At 34.3% G+C, this 18,278-nt stretch overlaps 1 protein-coding gene across 1 annotated transcript in view; it reads left to right on the top strand.

Annotated features, from left to right (window-relative positions):
* gpib (glucose-6-phosphate isomerase b) overlaps positions 1-18,278 on the top strand; it is a 52,555-nt gene that overhangs the window by 33,498 nt on the left and 779 nt on the right. Inside the window, exons 7-17 of the mRNA XM_039763555.1 lie at positions 864-935; positions 1,295-1,339; positions 3,444-3,497; positions 6,969-7,029; positions 8,949-8,992; positions 9,344-9,496; positions 9,955-10,084; positions 11,249-11,325; positions 11,627-11,755; positions 14,105-14,180; positions 14,903-14,969. Coding sequence (XP_039619489.1) covers positions 864-935; positions 1,295-1,339; positions 3,444-3,497; positions 6,969-7,029; positions 8,949-8,992; positions 9,344-9,496; positions 9,955-10,084; positions 11,249-11,325; positions 11,627-11,755; positions 14,105-14,180; positions 14,903-14,969 — 908 coding nt within the window. The remainder of the gene's footprint in view (positions 1-863; positions 936-1,294; positions 1,340-3,443; positions 3,498-6,968; positions 7,030-8,948; positions 8,993-9,343; positions 9,497-9,954; positions 10,085-11,248; positions 11,326-11,626; positions 11,756-14,104; positions 14,181-14,902; positions 14,970-18,278) is intronic.

The raw sequence follows: 18,278 nt of genomic DNA, 5'->3' as shown, positions 1-18,278 counted from the left end.
AAATTCAGTGTTAACCTTTACTTTGAAGATTTAGATATTCATTGTGAAGCTGTTGTTCAGTGCTAGAAGGAGTAATTTGATCACAATAATGATAAGATGCAAGTTTAAGCAAATTGAATGGCAAAAGAATGGAAAAGGTGGTATATCAAACATTATAAGTAGGTCTAACAGTGGTGTAGTATTTTAAAATACTGGGTCTTCAGCTTCTTTAAATTCTGAATATAGAATTCTAAAGAGGAATATAAAAGGAGGAGGTAGAGTGCATCAGAAATAGTAAAGGGGAATTAAAAGATACAGACAGTGAAATAGAGAATGTCCTAAGCTTACATTTTTATGACGTGTGAGCAAGTGGATAACCTCACAGAGATAAACTCGACTACTAAGGAGGTACTGAGGGATTTGGAAATTGTAAAGGGAGAAGTGCTGCTCAGATTAAATAAGATGAAATCAAACAAATCACCAGGCCCAGATAATATTTATCCTTGTGTTCTTAAGGAGGCTAGTGAGTACATATATAAACTCTTGACACATATTTTTAGGAAGTCACTGTGTACTGGAGAGATTCCAAAGGACTGTAAAATGGCAAATATCATCCCATTATATAAAAAGGGTGACAGGGCAGATCCAAACAACTATAGGCCAGTAAGCTTACCATGCATCACAGGAAAATTAATGGAAGGAATTATTAAGGATAAGATTGAGCAACACATGGCAAGGACAGGAGTTATTCTGAGGGAGGTCTTGTTTTACTAACATCCTGGAATTCTATGAGGAAGCAATAATATTGATTGAATTCTTAACTCTGTTTCACCAACACTAAAAGTATTGCAAGCTCTGAAATGCTTATCATCTCTGTGTTTCAGACCTTCACCACTCAGGAGACCATTACTAATGCGGAGTCTGCCAAAGAGTGGTTCTTGCAGGCAGCAGTGGATGTAAGTACAGCTTGATACCAGGATACCTTCATAAATTTGCTAGACCTTTGCAGTCTGAACATAATCATAACGTGATAGCATATGTAATTTCAGATCTGCATGTCACACATTTTTGTTTTTGTTTTTTTTTTAATAAGTATGTAGCACAACTATAGCATTAGAAAAGTGTTAGATATGCTTTTTTTACAAATCTATTAATTTTAAATGCAAAATTTCCTAATTATGTGTACAAGATATTTATTTTATATATCTTTAGCTTCTATAAACATTGCTAATAAAAGTGGAACTAACTTATTTAAAAATATTTTTTTGATAAAATTCCATATATATTATATATTTATTTGTGTTTTTTTTTTAAGAAATCAGCTGTTGCGAAGCACTTTGTAGCTCTGTCAACCAATGCTGTAAGTATTTGGTATTCAGTTTTTTGTTTGGTAATTTTCAGGTTTTTTCAGTATTTTTCCCTGTGGTGCCATACATGGTATAGTGGCTGTTCCTGGGGTTTAGTTGCAGTTTCAGTTTGTATAGACATGATTCAACTATTTATGTGTTAGTAAGATTTAATTTTGCTAGTTCACGAGAAAGTGGGTTAAAGTAAATTAGGATCTTAATTTTTCTAAGGCTTTGTTAAGCTTACTTAACCTTATATTTCAAATAAAAACCTAGTTAAATTAAATGGTGACATCCCTGACTAAAACATTCAAGCATGAATTGAATACCATATAGATTTACATAAATCAGTCACACAACATTAAAACCTTTTGACAGGTAAAGTGAATAGCATCAATTATCTTGTTGTAATGGCGCTTGTCAAGGGGAGGGATATATTAGGCAACAAGTGAGCTGTCAGTTTTGAAGGTGATAGGTAATATGTTGGAAGAAAATGGGCAAACATAAGGATATGAGTGACTTTGACAAGGGCCAGATTATGATGGCTTGGTGACTTGGTCAGGGCCTCTCCAAAATGGCACGTCTTGTGGGATGGAATGCAGTGGTTAGTACCTACAAAAAGTGTTCCAAGGAAGGATAGCTGGGGAACTGGTGACAGGGTCACAGGCACCCAATGCTCAATGATACACGTGAGGAGCAAGGATTAGCCCATCTGGTTCCATCCCACAGAAGAGCTACTGTAGCACAAATTGTTGAAAAACTTATTGTTGGCCATGAAAGAAAGGTGTCAGAATACACGGTGTATTGTATCTTGTTACATATGGGGCTACCCCTGTCCACCACTGAAAAAACCCACAATGGGCACATGAGGAGCAGAACTGGACAGTGGAGTTGTGTAAAAATTTGGTCTTGTCTGATGGATCACGTTTTTCTTTTAGATCATATGAACGGTAATGTGGATGTTTATTGTTTACCTGGGAAAAGAAGGCAACAGGACGCACTATAGGAAGAAGCCAAGTCAGCGGAGGCAGAATAATGCTCTGTGCATTGTTCTGCTGGGAAAACTTGGGTCCTGGCATTTATGTGGACGTTTTTTTGACATGTACCCCCTAGCTAAAGATTTATGTACACTCCTTCATGGCAGTGAATCTCCTGATGGCAGTGACTTATTTCAGCAGGGTGATGGGCCCTGCTACACTGCAAAAATTGTTCAAGAGTGGTTTGAAGAACATGACAAAGAGTTCATGGTGTTGACTTGGCCTCATCTGATGGGGGCATCTGTGGAATGGACTTGGAAAACAGGTCCAAACCAAGGATGCCCCAATGTGAAACTTAAATCTGCTGCTAACGTCTTTGTGCCAGATACCATAGTCCCTCTTCAGAGGTCTTGGTGAGTCCCTGCCTCGACGGATCAGAGCTGTTTTGATGGCACCGGGACCTACACAATATTAGGCAGGTGGTTTTAATGTTGTGGTTGATCTGTGTACTGTATGTGAATTTAATTAAATATTTTCAAGGGTTTATTTTTTTACATAGGTTCTGAAATACAGTAATGGTAATGCTAGGTATTGTCAGTAAATTTATCAGTTGACTGGTCACAATATAACAATAAATGATAAAATATATTTTAGGAGTTGAAAGGCTTGATCATTGAAGATTTGTTTGTGCAGCCATACTTGGGCTATGCTTTTAAATTGTTCGATGGACTGAATTGTTAATGACTTTGCTAACTGGGATATATAGATTAACTTTCCTTACTGATTTGTAGCTCATTATGTAGTCCTCCTGTAAAATTCATAACTAGCCAAACTGAATATAAAAGCAATAATATACTGTAAATATTGGTTGTAATTAGGTTACAAAAATAGTTACTGTATCAGCATATAAAATGCAATAAGACCCACAGTTTTAAAATTTTCACGTCTTATCATTTAAGAAACTGCTGACACCATTTCTGTAATGTATGTTTTGTGTATACCAATATATTCATGTGTGTTTATATTTGTGTATACATTTATATATGGTAAATACATTTTATATGCCGTGTATGTATTTTTTATTTGTTATATAAAATACCCATACGTTTCAGGGAAACTCTATTTCTCTTATTCTTTTTAGCCCAAAGTAAAGGATTTTGGCATTGACACCAACAATATGTTCGAGTTTTGGGATGTAAGTATAGCGCTTAGTTGCCTTTTGCCTGCAGAAAATTATAATGCCATTACTAGAAAACTTTCAAAGATATGCTAAAAATAAAAATAACCTCTCTTGCCCCAGTCTTGAGTCACACAGTATGTGTGCACTGGCTCTGGGACAGCTGCTAAGTATCAAGAGTTGCTTCTTTCAGCTTCTACCTAAGCACTGGTGCTGCTATTTAAAGTATCTGACCTTCTCTTTATCTGGGGTTACGGTCTACTCTGCTCCATGTGATATAAAGGTCATTGGGATTTATGGAACAGTTTTAAAGACCCATTTAGAACTAAATGTTCCTTTGGCTGTTATTCTAAATAGTGTACTATGGTTTAGTACCTTAATATTGTGTTATTTTAGTAAGTTTTAAGAAAATGGCATAATCTCACCTTTGTACTCTTTGAGGTTGGTTTGTAATTTTATTGTACTGTTTTTTTTCAGCTCTTGTACTTTTGACCATTATCATGGTCATGTTGTACCTTAAGATTGCAGTCTGAACATTTTTTAATTTTATTTATTTATTTATTTTTTATTAACTATTTGGTCATACTGGTCTGTGTTACTTAGTGCAAATGCTAGGCAGCATGGCTTGATACTGCTTTTCTTCAACCTTTTTTTTCTACAACTACTGAAATAGCAACAGGGAGTAAAGCTACATGACTTATACATACATATGTCACAATACAGATGACTTGGGACAAAGCAAAAAAGATTTCATTTTGTATTTACTCTTATGCAATACTATAAAGTGGTGTGAACAAGAAGGTTGGCTACTGCAAGATGTCCTTGTTATTGGGGCAGATTTGTTTGTGTAGAATCACTTGGATAGTTGGTTTACAGAGAATATTGCCAAATTATTATTTGTTATGGCAAACTTGATATTCGACTGCTGCATAGAGAAACTCAATAGTCTGGATATTTTATGTGTGAAGATCCATTCTTGATATATCTATGATGCTATTCTATCAAAATGTTTGAAAGCTTGCTGGTCATGATGCACACTTTGACACATTTCAAGTAACATCAATATTTTTCATCTTGCCTGGTCTCCATTTGACTTATCAATGACTTTATGTGCATGCATATACCTGCTTTCTTCAGCTTGTCAGTAGTTTGTTTGTACAGTCCTTGCAATCTGACTAGGTGTTAACCAACGATTTGCAGTTTAACTTGATTGGGACCTGTACATGGATCCAGTATTACTGAGTGTAAATGTGTGTATAGGTGTGCCCTGTTTTGAACTTAAACCAGGCTAAGTTTGTTTCCTGCTTTGCTAATGGTGTGGCTCAGATAGATTAATTCAAAGTGGTTCAGTAAATGGAGGATTGTTTGTATACCTGTATAGGATGCGCTTATTGATAAGGAAGAACCAGTATATACATTGTAATATAGTGTTCTCTTATTCTAAACAACTGTTTTCTGGTTCAGTCAGGGGTGTCTGGCAATATTCTGTTCAATTAGGTCTAATAAGACAAAAATATGAGTTTGAACATCTGTACCTTTGGACATAATATGAAATTACGTGAACATGAGATAGCTTGAATGTAATTTTATGATTCCCTTTACTGCAGTGGTTCTCAATCTGTAGGCCGGCCCCCCAGGGGAGCGCGAAGATGTGAAAAAAAGAAAACAAGAATCAAAAATATGAAAAAAACATCTGTTGAAACCAAAACAAATTAACTTAAACTACATTCTGATACTAGAACAATAAATATAGAGTTAGATAAATGTCGATAAAAGTTAAGTAGGTATAATAAATATGCATCTACATTTCAAAAAAAATGTTAGGGGGGGTGCGATTAAAACTGTTATGAAAACTCGGGTTGCAAATACTTAAAAGGTTGAGAAACGCTGCTTTACTGTGTCATATGTTTTGTTTTTTTGCTCTGCTCTTTTTATAGCATGATTTTCCTAATTTTTTTTTTTTTTTTTACTGACTCGGTAGGAAATATTAAGTTAGCATTGAAATATTCTTCACTAAAAATGTAAACATAGACAGCAAATAAAAAAAAAACATTAACTACATTGTTTAAGCATACTTTTTAAAAATTCTTTCGTTATATATACAGTATTACAAGTTTGCAGCTATGTTATAAACCCTATCATTCTAAGAGTTAAACTAGTATCTTATGAACTCAAAGATCATCCAAAACTTGTTGCACTGTAGCCTAATTTTAATTTTCGTCCTGAATATTTGAGATCATTCAATGTATCTAAAGTCTTCCATCTCATGCATAACAATTACATTATTTGGAACACAAAATTGTTTGATAAAGCTAATAAAAGTTTAGCTCAGATTTTATTTTCCTTTTTTTCCCCCCAAGGAGAAAAAAATTATGATCTTATTCATACTTACACATAAACACTACTTTTCTGTACTTTAAGCCATTGGATTTGGAATGATCTTTGAATATATCACTCAGTATATGCCACAAACTAAACATAATGTAATTTTTGTTACTAAAGGGAACAGTATAAAATAATAAACCTTAATAATATCTTGACAACAGTTATGGTTCGCTATGTGGCCTTAGGACATTGAAAAAACTACCACCAGAAGACCTGTCTTGTCTAATATTCTATAAGCAGTGAAGACAACTTTTCAGAATGACATGTTTAGAAAGACCAGGATCAGTATTTAAGCAGACTCTGCCAGACTGACGTAGATAAAAGCAAAAATTAATCAATTAATTGATTAATGTTCGTGACTAAAAACACAGCTGGAGTATTTGTTTTGATTCCTGTATACACCTCCTTTTGTCACCATGATTCAGGAAAGAGACCAGAGAGACTCTATATCCTTCAGTATTGGTCAACCCTCTGTTTTCCTTGTAGTCAGCTTAACTGATCTGTGTCTTGGATCTTTTGATTAATTTTTAACCTTTTTGTGGTTTGATTTCTAACTTGAGGTGACACTGTCTGCATAATGAATAGCATATGTGCTGAACGGGAACAGCAGTGTTTGTTAACAAGTTTACTTTATAAAGTGCCATTAATGTACTTTCTTTCATCATTACAACATACTGTATACTCTCTGTTCTCCAGGTATGCATCAGTTATCACAAGATTTCATTTCACAATGGAATGTCGTCTTAGTAATAGAAGTGCTTTAAAATTGCTAAATGCTCCTCCCTGTTTCATAATCACCATTGTATCTTGGTTTTTTTGATAATCTACTTATGTCAGACACATAGAATAAAAGAAAAAAATCTAGGCCCAGAATGCAAAGTGGCATAATAAACACATTGTTGCTTCTTTCAATACATAGTTAACAAAGGAATTTGAAGGTATGGATATAGGAGAACTATAATATTTACTTAATATGTGAGGCACAAGCTTACCAGCAACTAAAACACTCCATGTGTATATGTTTCTTGGGAATAAATGGTATTTAAAGTGCTTTATTTATGATTCTTTTTTGATTGATCTCATTGTTCCTTTTTTTAATTTTAGTGGGTTGGTGGCCGTTATTCCTTGTGGTCTGCTATTGGTTTGTCTATTGCCCTCCATATTGGTAAGTACGAGGTTATTCAAATCTGAAGATATGTTTACAAGCATATACAGTTTTCCTGTAATGATTCATTATTATTCATGTCTAAACAAAGGTTATAGGCATTTATTCTTGATGACTGACTCATGGCAATTTATTATGGATTATGAAGTTATGTGACTGTGTCTAGCCTTTATTCTCAGAATACTTTTGTTAGCTTTTATATAGTTAAATATGCACATGTGTAAGCAGTTACTTGCAGATAAAACAGCACTACTGAATCAAAAAAAGTAAAAACTGTAAAACATCATTTGGAGCTGATGTATTTCCTCCTATGAGAATATGTCTCATACTGTTGCAGTTTCATACAGGCCACCTCAAATAAACTATGCTAAAAACTCACAGTATCTTTATAACAATGTGCTGCAATTGCATTATTGACTTGATATTAAACTGCCTAACTAATTGGAACTTTGCACAATGCGCCATAACAAATATTTGCTTATTGATTTTTGTGTTTGTTTTATCATTTACAGAAAAATAATACTGTGCTATTAGGTTGAAAATGTAATGCCCAGCTGGCATAAGGTTACCATGGCAAGGGTATCACCAGATTGGTAAAGGGTAACTTACAACCCCACAAGGACAGGACAGCAGGAAATGTTTTTGTCATGGTTCTTTGGAATGCAGGGACTGTTAGCTGGCAGTATGCTCCAAGAATTTGCCAAATGCTCCAAGAGTGCAACAGGCAAGTATAGTAGTACATGTGAAAAACGGAGCATCTGCCTAAGTGTAAACGGGTAATTTTATTTTTCTCATTACAAATACAGAGAGAGGTAAGGTGACCAGGCAGAATTGGCAGGTTAAGGGCTGTAGTACACTCAGGCTGTTGGATGGTAGCACATAGGTGCTATTTGGAGATACCAGTGTCAGAATACTCTAGAGTGAGGACTGACCAGAAGCTTGAATTCTCCCATATGCTTTGGGTGAAGTTTGTTGCTCTTTGTGGTAATGATCAGTAATGCAGCTGCTCTGGATGCCCTGCTTTTAGGGAAGCAGAAGTTTGAGTGTACAGAGACATCAGTATATGCTAGAGAAAGTTTTAGCCTGTTGTCACTTGAGCAAAAAACTGGGCTGTCCCAACCACTGTATTTATTTCAGGTAGGCAATTTTTAAAGTTGCCTCATGCTAAGAGCACTTTTGAGTCTGGAGCTGGGAGGGGATCTTGGTGGTTTAGAAAGAGGGATGGGAAAGCTTAAATCAACTTACCTCAGCTAACAAAGATCCATACCCACTTATACTGGTCCAAAGAGGCAGAAAGGGTTTGTTATCCGTTTATACTGTGTTTCTATAAATTTTTAATTTTATTTAACCTTCATTGGACTTACTTTGCGTGTTGTAAGCTACCATGAAGGTACGCTTTACAATCCCGTAAAAGCACTATTTCCCTAACCACAACTTTGTAAGCTACTGATGAAAGAGATAATGTGGTACAAAATAATTATTTGTACAAATATTATGGTTTTAACATCTGAAAATCTCCATATTTACTTATCTTGTTTGAAGGGTCAAAATTTTATCTTCTTGTTTGCTTATGAAAAAGGGTACGACCTAGTATGAGAAATAAAAACTGAAACGTCCTGTTCTGTGGTTACCTTTTCTGCACTTTTAATTTACAATTACTGAATCTTTATTTTGTACAGCACACTATTAATGTTTTAACTCTTTTCATAAAACATCAGATTTTATTGTTTTGGATGTGTACAGCATATAAATGGGTCTGCTTCACCTTACTGTGAAAGATAAAATAGTAATGTGCTATGCAAGTCCAATAAATTTTGTTCTTAGGACCATTTGAAAAACATTTTAATATGTTCTGTGCACTTTGGCAATTCGTGTCTTGGGCTAAAAGTCTTCAGTCTACTATGGTTTATTTTTTACAGGTTTTGAAAATTTTGAACAACTTTTGAGTGGTGCACATTGGATGGTAAGTACATACAAATGAGCATCTGGAGAAAGAATGTTGGAACTTGGAATAAGTTACCAAATACAGATAAAACAAGTTTCACACTAGAACAACCTTTCAGTACAAACTATCATATTTAAATTTCACAACCTGATTCTTTTAATAGATCATTTGAAAGACTGTCATTGGAGATCTTTTGACAAAGATGACCTTTGTTATGGCTTAGAAAGTTATTTCATTCTTACTCCCTGTTTTTTTTTTTTAATCTTTCGTTTATACATCCTGTCAGAGATACATCTTGGATGTATTTTAATTGGAATTTGTTGGTAAACTGTTCATAATCTTAAATGCTTTTTATGTGTTTGTTTGTAGGATAATCACTTCCACAATACACCACTGGATAAAAACGTCCCAGTGTTGTTGGCCCTTCTTGGGGTCTGGTATATCAACCTTTTTGGTGCTGAAACCCATGCCTTGCTACCTTATGACCAGTATATGCATCGTTTTGCTGCTTACTTCCAGCAGGTTAGTCTTAATGCTTGCTCCCTCTTGTAATTAATTTTGTTATTTATCAACTTTTTCAAAGTTTAGGTCAGTCTTATTTTTTTTTCTTTTTTTCATTTTTTGCATTGTTTACAGTATCGGCAATGAACGGTAGAGTAGCATGCTTTTCTGTATGTGGGTCATTTATGTAATTCTTTATATACTGTATCTGTCAGAAGTAAAAGATCAAGTAATCAAGTCTCTATTCTACCTTGAATTACATTCTCATACCTGGTAGTATATCATGTGGAATGGTCATTTTACAGTAGCTACAGTACTTTTTTTTGGGTTTGAGTATAAATGAGAAAAGCTGTTGAATGTTAAGTGAAATGGGCTCCAGAATAACTTTATTTCCAGAATAAAAATGACGCCAATTACAAAAAAAAAGTCAGTACATATTTATTGTTATAATAATATACAGTATGTATTTTTCCTTTTAGGGCGACATGGAATCCAATGGAAAATACATTACAAGCCAAGGAACCCGAGTGAATTACAACACAGGGCCTATTGTTTGGGGAGAGCCTGGAACAAATGGACAACATGCCTTCTATCAGCTTATCCATCAAGGTAAATTAATTCAGAAATGATGAAACACTAATTAAAAAAATCATAAATATTTTTATTGTAGAAGAGAGGAGGTGATGTCGAAAAAGTGTAACTTGCTTGTTTGCAATTTAAAATTTAAATAAGAATGCATGACATTAAAAAAATGGACGCTAATATTATACATTAGGATGGCATAACAGTTCTGGTTTGTTTTTTGTCCCAAACCATGTACATAAATAGAATTTTTTTATTTATTTTTTTTGTTTTGTTTGGGCCTTTGTGACTAGGATTATGAAGCTTAGACAGAATGACTAGAAGTGTGATGTACTTATTACTAGTTATTTTGTTTGTCAGTTTTTATTAGGGCCAACATCACACACCATGAATTTTCTGTCAGTTTTCAGTTATCGCCTTCATACACATACATAGTCATAGCAAGTTATGGACAAATCGCAGCAATTGTGTTTCAATTTTTGGTCACGTCTTCATTGTGCCTTCTAATGCTAATCCTGTAGCCTTCATCTAGCTTTTCAGCAGTACTAAGCCTGGCAAAAAAATTTGCCTCATGCTATTGTTTACTTTCATGCTATTTGTGTTTTTAAGAAAGATCTTTTAGATCTTGTTCTAACACTGAAACAAACTGGGAAAGCAAAAAAAGGCATTGCTTACATCATACCCAATTAGCCAACTTCATTTGTCATAACAAGAGCTGGAAAAAGTCAGTGTGTAAGCTCATCCTCAGATTCATCAGTCAGGTCGGTCCGGTCCAAGCTCCTTTATGTTTTTTTTTTTTATTTATTTCTTCAAGTGGACAAATTATGAAGTATGTTTTGTTAAAGAAATAACCCAATTTTCTTTAATTACTGAAGTTCTGCTTCAAGTTACCATCTGTAGTTATGTAATGTTAAAGGCGGGTGTGAACTATGAACCACTGACGTCAGTATTACGTAGTATGTTGATGATTGCCCAATTACATTAGATTAAAAAAAACTAAAACAATATCAATTCTGTACCAATAAATGTGACATCTCCTTTATAGTTGGCTCATTCCTTGTACTTTGTACTGCTGAAATTGATTAAGCAGGCTCATAAAACTCATTTACAGGGAAAACAGAAATGTTTATTGTTTTACTTATATTCATTATTCATTATTCATTTTTTTTCCTCCCCCTCCCCTTCACCCAGGAACACGTATGGTGCCTGCTGATTTCCATATCCCTGTTCAGAGCCAACATCCAATCAGGAACAATCTTCATCATAAGGTAAATTGTTGTTGGTTTTAAAGAAAGATCTTGTTCTATTGATCTATTATTTATGTACATTTTAGATCAAAGTTGGTAGAAAGGTTAATGACTTCCTTTAATCCTAGTGTAAGTATTGTGTTGGAACTGATGATCTTAATTTATCTTTTTGTAAAATTATATATTCAATATATATAGTTTTTTGCTTTCCTGGTATTGATTCAGATGTTACAAAGAAACAATTGTTTAATTGATATTAATAACTACATAAAATAAAATCTTTTAACGCTATGTCTAACTTTTTATATCAAACATTTGACAGATTCTTTTGGCCAATTTCCTGGCTCAGACAGAAGCCCTGATGAAAGGAAAGACCTCAGAAGAAGCACGTAAAGAGCTTGAAGGAGCTGGATTAAGTGGCAAAGCACTGGAGAAGTTGCTGCCTCATAAGGTACATGCACAAGAATAATTTTGCTCTGCTTTTAGTCTACTTTATATATACTGGGGCTTTTCAAAGTTGCACTTGGACAAAGGAACACACATGTCTCCAAATTGCTCAGTGTGCATAAAAGGAAATACAGTATGACTTTTCGTACAATACATGTATGATTTTTTTAAGGTAATTTTCCATTGACAAAGCCAGAAAGCACATGGGCTTACAAACAAATACATTATTTTCTTCAGAAAATCACCTGAAGGTTTTTCAGTATGAAATTCACTTGTGGATTTCTAAATTTTCCAGCTGATGGTATAGATGCTATAGAAGCAACAGAAGACAATATTTTAACTTCCTTTTTCCACCTTATGAAAGCAGATGCTGCTGAATTACTTTCCTTTGCTAGTCCCCTAAATGTTGATAATTTGTATTCATAACTTTATTTGTCATTGCTCCTTACATTAAAACCCATTTGTAAGGTTATATCAAGAAAGAAATGCAGCCAGTTCATTTCAATTTTACCATTTAAAAATATTATGTAGTCCGCTTTTACTGGATAGAAAACACATATATACAATGTTGGCAACGACTTTAGAACAGAAGTAAAATTCTTTCTCTGCAGACTGAGTTTTCCTCGTTTTCCTCTACCTCAGTTCCTCCAGCCATAAAACGCTAAGGTATGAGTGAGTTTTACTTTGGTTGCTCAGTTGAATGTGATTGACACGGGAGAAAAGCACTAGGCAAGGCAGGTTGACACACACAAGGATAAAAGTTGACTTCAAATACAGGAAGTATTTGCAAGAATACAGGTAATGTCTTCACTGCGGGTAGTGGGCCCCATCTACCATTGCTGGCAGGAGGAGAAAAGGTGGTAAGCTTCAGTCTTACCTGGGATACCATTGAAAAATGGAAAAAGTTAGTAAATGGAGAAGAAAATCTGATATTCTAATAACTAATTTTTTTTAATTTGTCGTATTAATTTTGAGTTTTTTTTTTTTTTTATTTATTTATTGTATTCATTTTCTTTTGGTTTGTCACAGTACAGTCATTTTGAAGCTTCAAGTTAACGTGTACCCTTACATGATCTGCTTTTGGGAAAAGACTAAAACAAACTTGGGATACAATGCTGTAAAATTAAAATACAACCCTTGTTTAATTGGTTGTATATCTCCCACAATAGTAGTTTGAACATTTCATAGCACTCATACACATTTTATTATTTAATTATTTTTTATTGCACTTTATCTGATGCAAGCTATCGTAACAGTATCAGTTTTCAATGCATGAATGGGCATTCTAACCCAAACAATTAGAGTCACACATGGCTAAAAACATATGACATAATTGTGCACCTACACTGGGCATATGTGCAGCATAGAACAATTTCAAGTCCAATTTGCAGTTGCTGACTGATTTTTTTTTTTTTTTTGAGTATGAAATTCCATTTCTTCAGTCATCATGTCATGGGCAGTATGAGAGTGGTTACGATACACGATTGTTGTACATTCTGAAGAACTACTGTCATGTCAGAAATTTAATTCACCTGTCTTTTAGTGTGAGCAGCCTCACAAACCAATTTTATGATGTCACCATTAAGTTTCCCGAAATTAATTGTTCAGCAACTGCAGTGAGTGTGCATTGTACACATAATTTGAGCACTCACGTTGCGGCATGTAAAAAAAAAACGATTGTGCAGTTTGCGCACCTGTATGACTGGAGACTCTATCATGCAGTGTGAGTAGTCACTTGACCATGATTTCCCGAAATCACAACAAAAGGAAATTTAGATGCATACATTTAAGCAACACAAGTAGCACCATGGAAAGCAACTCTTTTATGCCTGCTCTGTTGGTATATGTTTTTCTCCTGTGAAGTGTGACATTGTAATGAGCAAGAACCAATCAGTGAAGAGCTTCATAATAAGTGTGAACCAACCACAATGCGATGGAGTCTGCATTTTCAAGAATCTTCATTTTTGTCTGTCCACACTGAAACGTCAGGTTGGCGTTTTCAAAAGTCTCTAGCTCTGCAGAGAATTTTCAAAAAGATCTATATATTTAGTAGGTCGAAACTGCCAATATGGTGTGGATGAATGGTGAAACAGGAGAAAAATCTCTGCATTTTTAAATAAAAATATAGTAGTGCAGACGAGTCCAGTGTCTCTCCATTTATCTTACGTTGTTTATTTGAACTGTTTTTTGGAAACTTACATGGAAATGTGTTGAATGTTTTAAATCCATAGAGAATGCAACACAGTAAGGAAATCAGCTATGGTCCAAATGATCTTACTCTGCATATAACATTAATATAATGAGAAATATGTATATACAACTTCTTTTTCATAAAGATTGCCTCTTTTCCTAGGTGTTTGAAGGAAATCGGCCAACAAATTCAATTGTCTTTAAGAAGCTGACACCCTTCATTTTAGGTGCACTGATTGGTAAGTTTAAAATGGGCCTGATGCTTGTATCAGTTTTTGTGATGAATTTACACTAAAAATATAAATGCAATCTCCAGTTATATTAAGTAGATATACCAGGTTGCATGCGTTTATTAAAACACAGTAATACTGACTTTTGAAAATATAAACATTTTTAAGGCACTTTCCATGTGTCAGCATTTCAGTAAATTTGTTTCCACACTTTTTCCATAATGTTCTCCTTTTAAATTTAGTGTACACGCGCCACTCTGCTTATTTGTTCCTTCAGTCTTTCACTAATATCTGTGAACAAAGCAGAATTCTGCACTGCATTTCAGTTTTGTTATGGTTCTTTGAGTTGTTATAACTATTAACAGTTATAAATTATAATTATGTTGTGACTATAATTTTCAGATATTGAAGTAGAAAAAATGCATAGTTCTCAAAAATATAACTTGGTACTGGTATGCAATGTTATAACATTTTAGCAAAATAATGAAGACAACATCTTCCCTTAATTTTTTCTTAAGTATTCAAAGACTTAAAGTGTAGTACTAATTTTAATTCTTGTATTGCCATAACCATATATTCCCAGATCTAAACAAATAAGATAATCTCTTCAAAAAATAATTTTGTTCCAAATGTTTGCTCTCAAAAAAGATGTCACAGTTTTTATTGCAGCAGTATTATTTGAATTTGTTTTAAAATTACAATACTTATATTCTGTTATCGTTTCTTGCTAGCCATGTATGAACATAAGATCTTTGTTCAAGGAGTCATTTGGGATATCAACAGCTATGACCAGTGGGGGTAAGCATTTTGTTCCTATGTTTAACTGTACTTTAAACGACAGTTACCGAAGAATAGGCTGTTCAATCACATCTGAAAGAAAAATAACATAAATGTTAACCAAAAAGAATGTGAAAGATGAGAATAGTTAAATAAGTGAAAAATTATATTGTCCCCAAAGTTACTACCTTAGACCTCTCAGACTCAGACAGTGTTATAACCACACTTTTGTGTTCTCTCATAAAACTTTGGCATTCTTCTGCAAAAGTATTCTTCAGTCAGATGCTTAAATTTTGAAAATAATATGAGAACACATAGGTGAACACAACATCTGCTGTGAGAAGGACTGATTCTGTGATTTTTAGTCACCAATATCCAGTCCCTGTCTGTGCTGCACACTGCAGCAATCTGTACTTGGAGTGATCGTGAAGATGAGTACCAGCACTCATCTCAGGGTTTTTGTTTTGTTTTTCTTTATAGCAGATGCTTTGTTTCAGTCTAATTGTCATGTGGGATGCTTACATCTTTTCATAATATCTTCAGACGCCCAGTGCCTGATGTTAGACTTAGAAGTACTTTTGCAAGAGAACACTAAAGTACAGTATTTCATTATTTTTCTCCCCACGTTACATTTTTTTTTTCTCTCCTATGTTACATCAATATACTTCTAGTTGTGGGGTATGTCAAATTAGCCTGAAAATCGCTGCCTATGTCACATTTAGCAATAGTGTTTTGACCTTCCAGCACAGTTGTGCTTGCCCCTTTTTCTGACAGCCAATAGCATACTGTCTGACGTTGCCGGCACTGTATGAAGCGTTTATAGGCGTTATGAGTTCAGCCACAGCCATTTATTTTTTCTTTTTCCATTCTATTTAGTACTTAAAACATGAGACATCAGACAGAAAACAATCTCCTCCGTTTACGAGGTTCAAAACACTCTCATTCCTTATTCCTCATTGCTACTTTAAATACACACTATTTCCGGATAAGCTTTCATTGGTTGTTAGCTATTTGGTATGCACAGCCCACACTTTTGACTAAATACAAAATCAAACCTGTTTGATTTTATCTTGGCAAGTTGTTGACTAGTTGAACTGAGCCCCTGGGTATGTCGCATTAGGTGATCAGCTTCACGGGCGCTCACCACCAACTTCCTCTGTTTAGTTAAGATTGCTTAAATTAAGGCTACAGCTGAAAATCACCGGAAAAGTCGTCTAATGTAACAGAGGCTTTAAGGAGCTCCAAAGAATTGTGCCATATTACCACAGAAGTTTTTTTTAATTTATTTTTTGATTATTAATTTACCCTATGAAATACAAAGTGTACAAAAGAGAACTGCTTATAGTAGTATAGTCCCTAGCACAGAGAATGCAGTGAATTTCCAGTGGAACTCGTAAAAGCCATGTCTGAATAGTCCTCTGACAGGCATATAACCAAAGCAAGACTAGCGTATGTGGCCTGAGGCATAACTGGTCTTCTGATGCAGACTCGGCTCTAATGCTGCTGTATTTACCTGTCAAAGGAATTCATGAGTTTTTGGCTTCCAGGTGACGCATTATCCTTTCAGGTTTCTCTGACCTTCCTGGAATAAATAACGGACAAAAATCTCGGAGCTAATCTATAAGTAAGAAAGGTGCAGTTTCCTGAAGAGCTTAGTGAAATGCTTTTGTTAGTCAAACAGATCAGAGTAAATTTTTTCATCTTGAAATTCTATATGACTAATATTAGGGATGTATGAATAGTGGGCATTATTTAGATATCTAGTGGAAATGAAGCAGCCTCTTTCACATTTGATTATTATTGATACACATGTGCTTTTCTGCACACTTAAAGGATATTTTATTCAGTATTTTAATTTCTTTTTGATAGACATTAACTACATAATACAATATCAAATGCTCATAATATAATATCTCTAATCTTAATTTACTTAATAAATAATACTTCTATTATTATTTATTACTTATTAAATTTATTACATATAATTGTAATAATGATTTTTGAATTTATAAAGTCATGGATTGTTATTGTTCCTTTATATTTGTCTCAAGGCACAGTCATAGGAGCTGAGCAACTAAGCATTTCACTGCATATTGTACTGTATGTATAATTTGTATGTGACAAATAAAAATTGATTTATTTTTGAAGTCAGTTATTTCTTTGCATTCTTGGTGTATATGTGCCATATAAACCTGTGTTCTAAAGTGAACCTTTTTTTTTTTAATAAATTTTAAAAATGCCTTGTGTGATCTTGCACCTTACAGGCTTTAGGGTACACAGGTCCATAGGTGTGAGAAGAAGCTTTAAATCATACCACCTACATCCATTTTTCAAGCCCAAATGTTATCCAGTATTAATCCACACCCTGAGTTTACACACATATTACAAAACAGTGTTGCCATAAGGATTTAGGAAGAAATAAAAAGAAAAAAGCAAACCATAGTTGTGGGGTTCAGCCACTTTAAAAAGAGACTCTGCACTTTACAACACTGTTCATCTTACTCTATTGGCAGTGTGACACTCTTTATTGCCAGCAGAGAAAGTCTTTGTCAAACCCCATTATTGACACTGAATGTTGATTCCCAGATGTGAATTGCTGTCTTAGTTCTGTAGACAACTAGACAATAAATAGCTTTAAAAAGTATTGTAAGTTTAGTACAGATGCTTTAATAAAGACAGAGTCCGCTGTCATTACTTCCTTATGGCATCGGGTAACACTTATTCTCGCCATGTATTTATGGATTTTATGGCATCAGTGTTAGTGAAATTTCTCATTCAAAAACATTGAGCTTTTATTACCATATTGTCAGCAAGAGCGACTCATCATCATGCAGTTTAAAAAAAAACAAATCCAAAATTGGTTTGTGGCACTTTAATCAGCTCTGTCACACACTTTGCCGTTTTCATTTTTCTGAGGATTCAGTTCAGATGTATTGTTGTGAGAAATTTATATATGCTCTTTTCAATAAGCTTCCAATGGCTAAAATAACACAGAATGGGGTTGGAGCTTGATGTTGGGTTGTCCTAATTCCACCCTGATGGCTGCTGCAAACAGACAAGTAATATCTTTACCTTGATAAACTAGTACTCAGAATGAGTGATAAAATATTTATTTCTAATTGCCTTCCTTTATCACAATGATGGCTCAAATGTGTAATGACATATTTTCTTAAATCGGAAGTTTTAAGGCATTTTCTGTAACCTATGGACCCGGGTACCCTAAAGCCCCAATGTAAACAGTAAAAACAAGCAAGGTATTTTTTACATAAAAAGCTTCAAAATTTCTAGTGGCAAATTAATATATAACATGAATGTGAAGAAATAACTTTG

The sequence above is a fragment of the Polypterus senegalus genome, chromosome 9, assembly GCF_016835505.1.
Source record: "Polypterus senegalus isolate Bchr_013 chromosome 9, ASM1683550v1, whole genome shotgun sequence".
Taxonomy (NCBI): Eukaryota; Metazoa; Chordata; class Cladistia; order Polypteriformes; family Polypteridae; genus Polypterus; species Polypterus senegalus.
The sequence above is the reverse complement of the archived record's forward strand: the minus strand, read 5'-3'. Positions and strand labels throughout refer to the sequence as shown.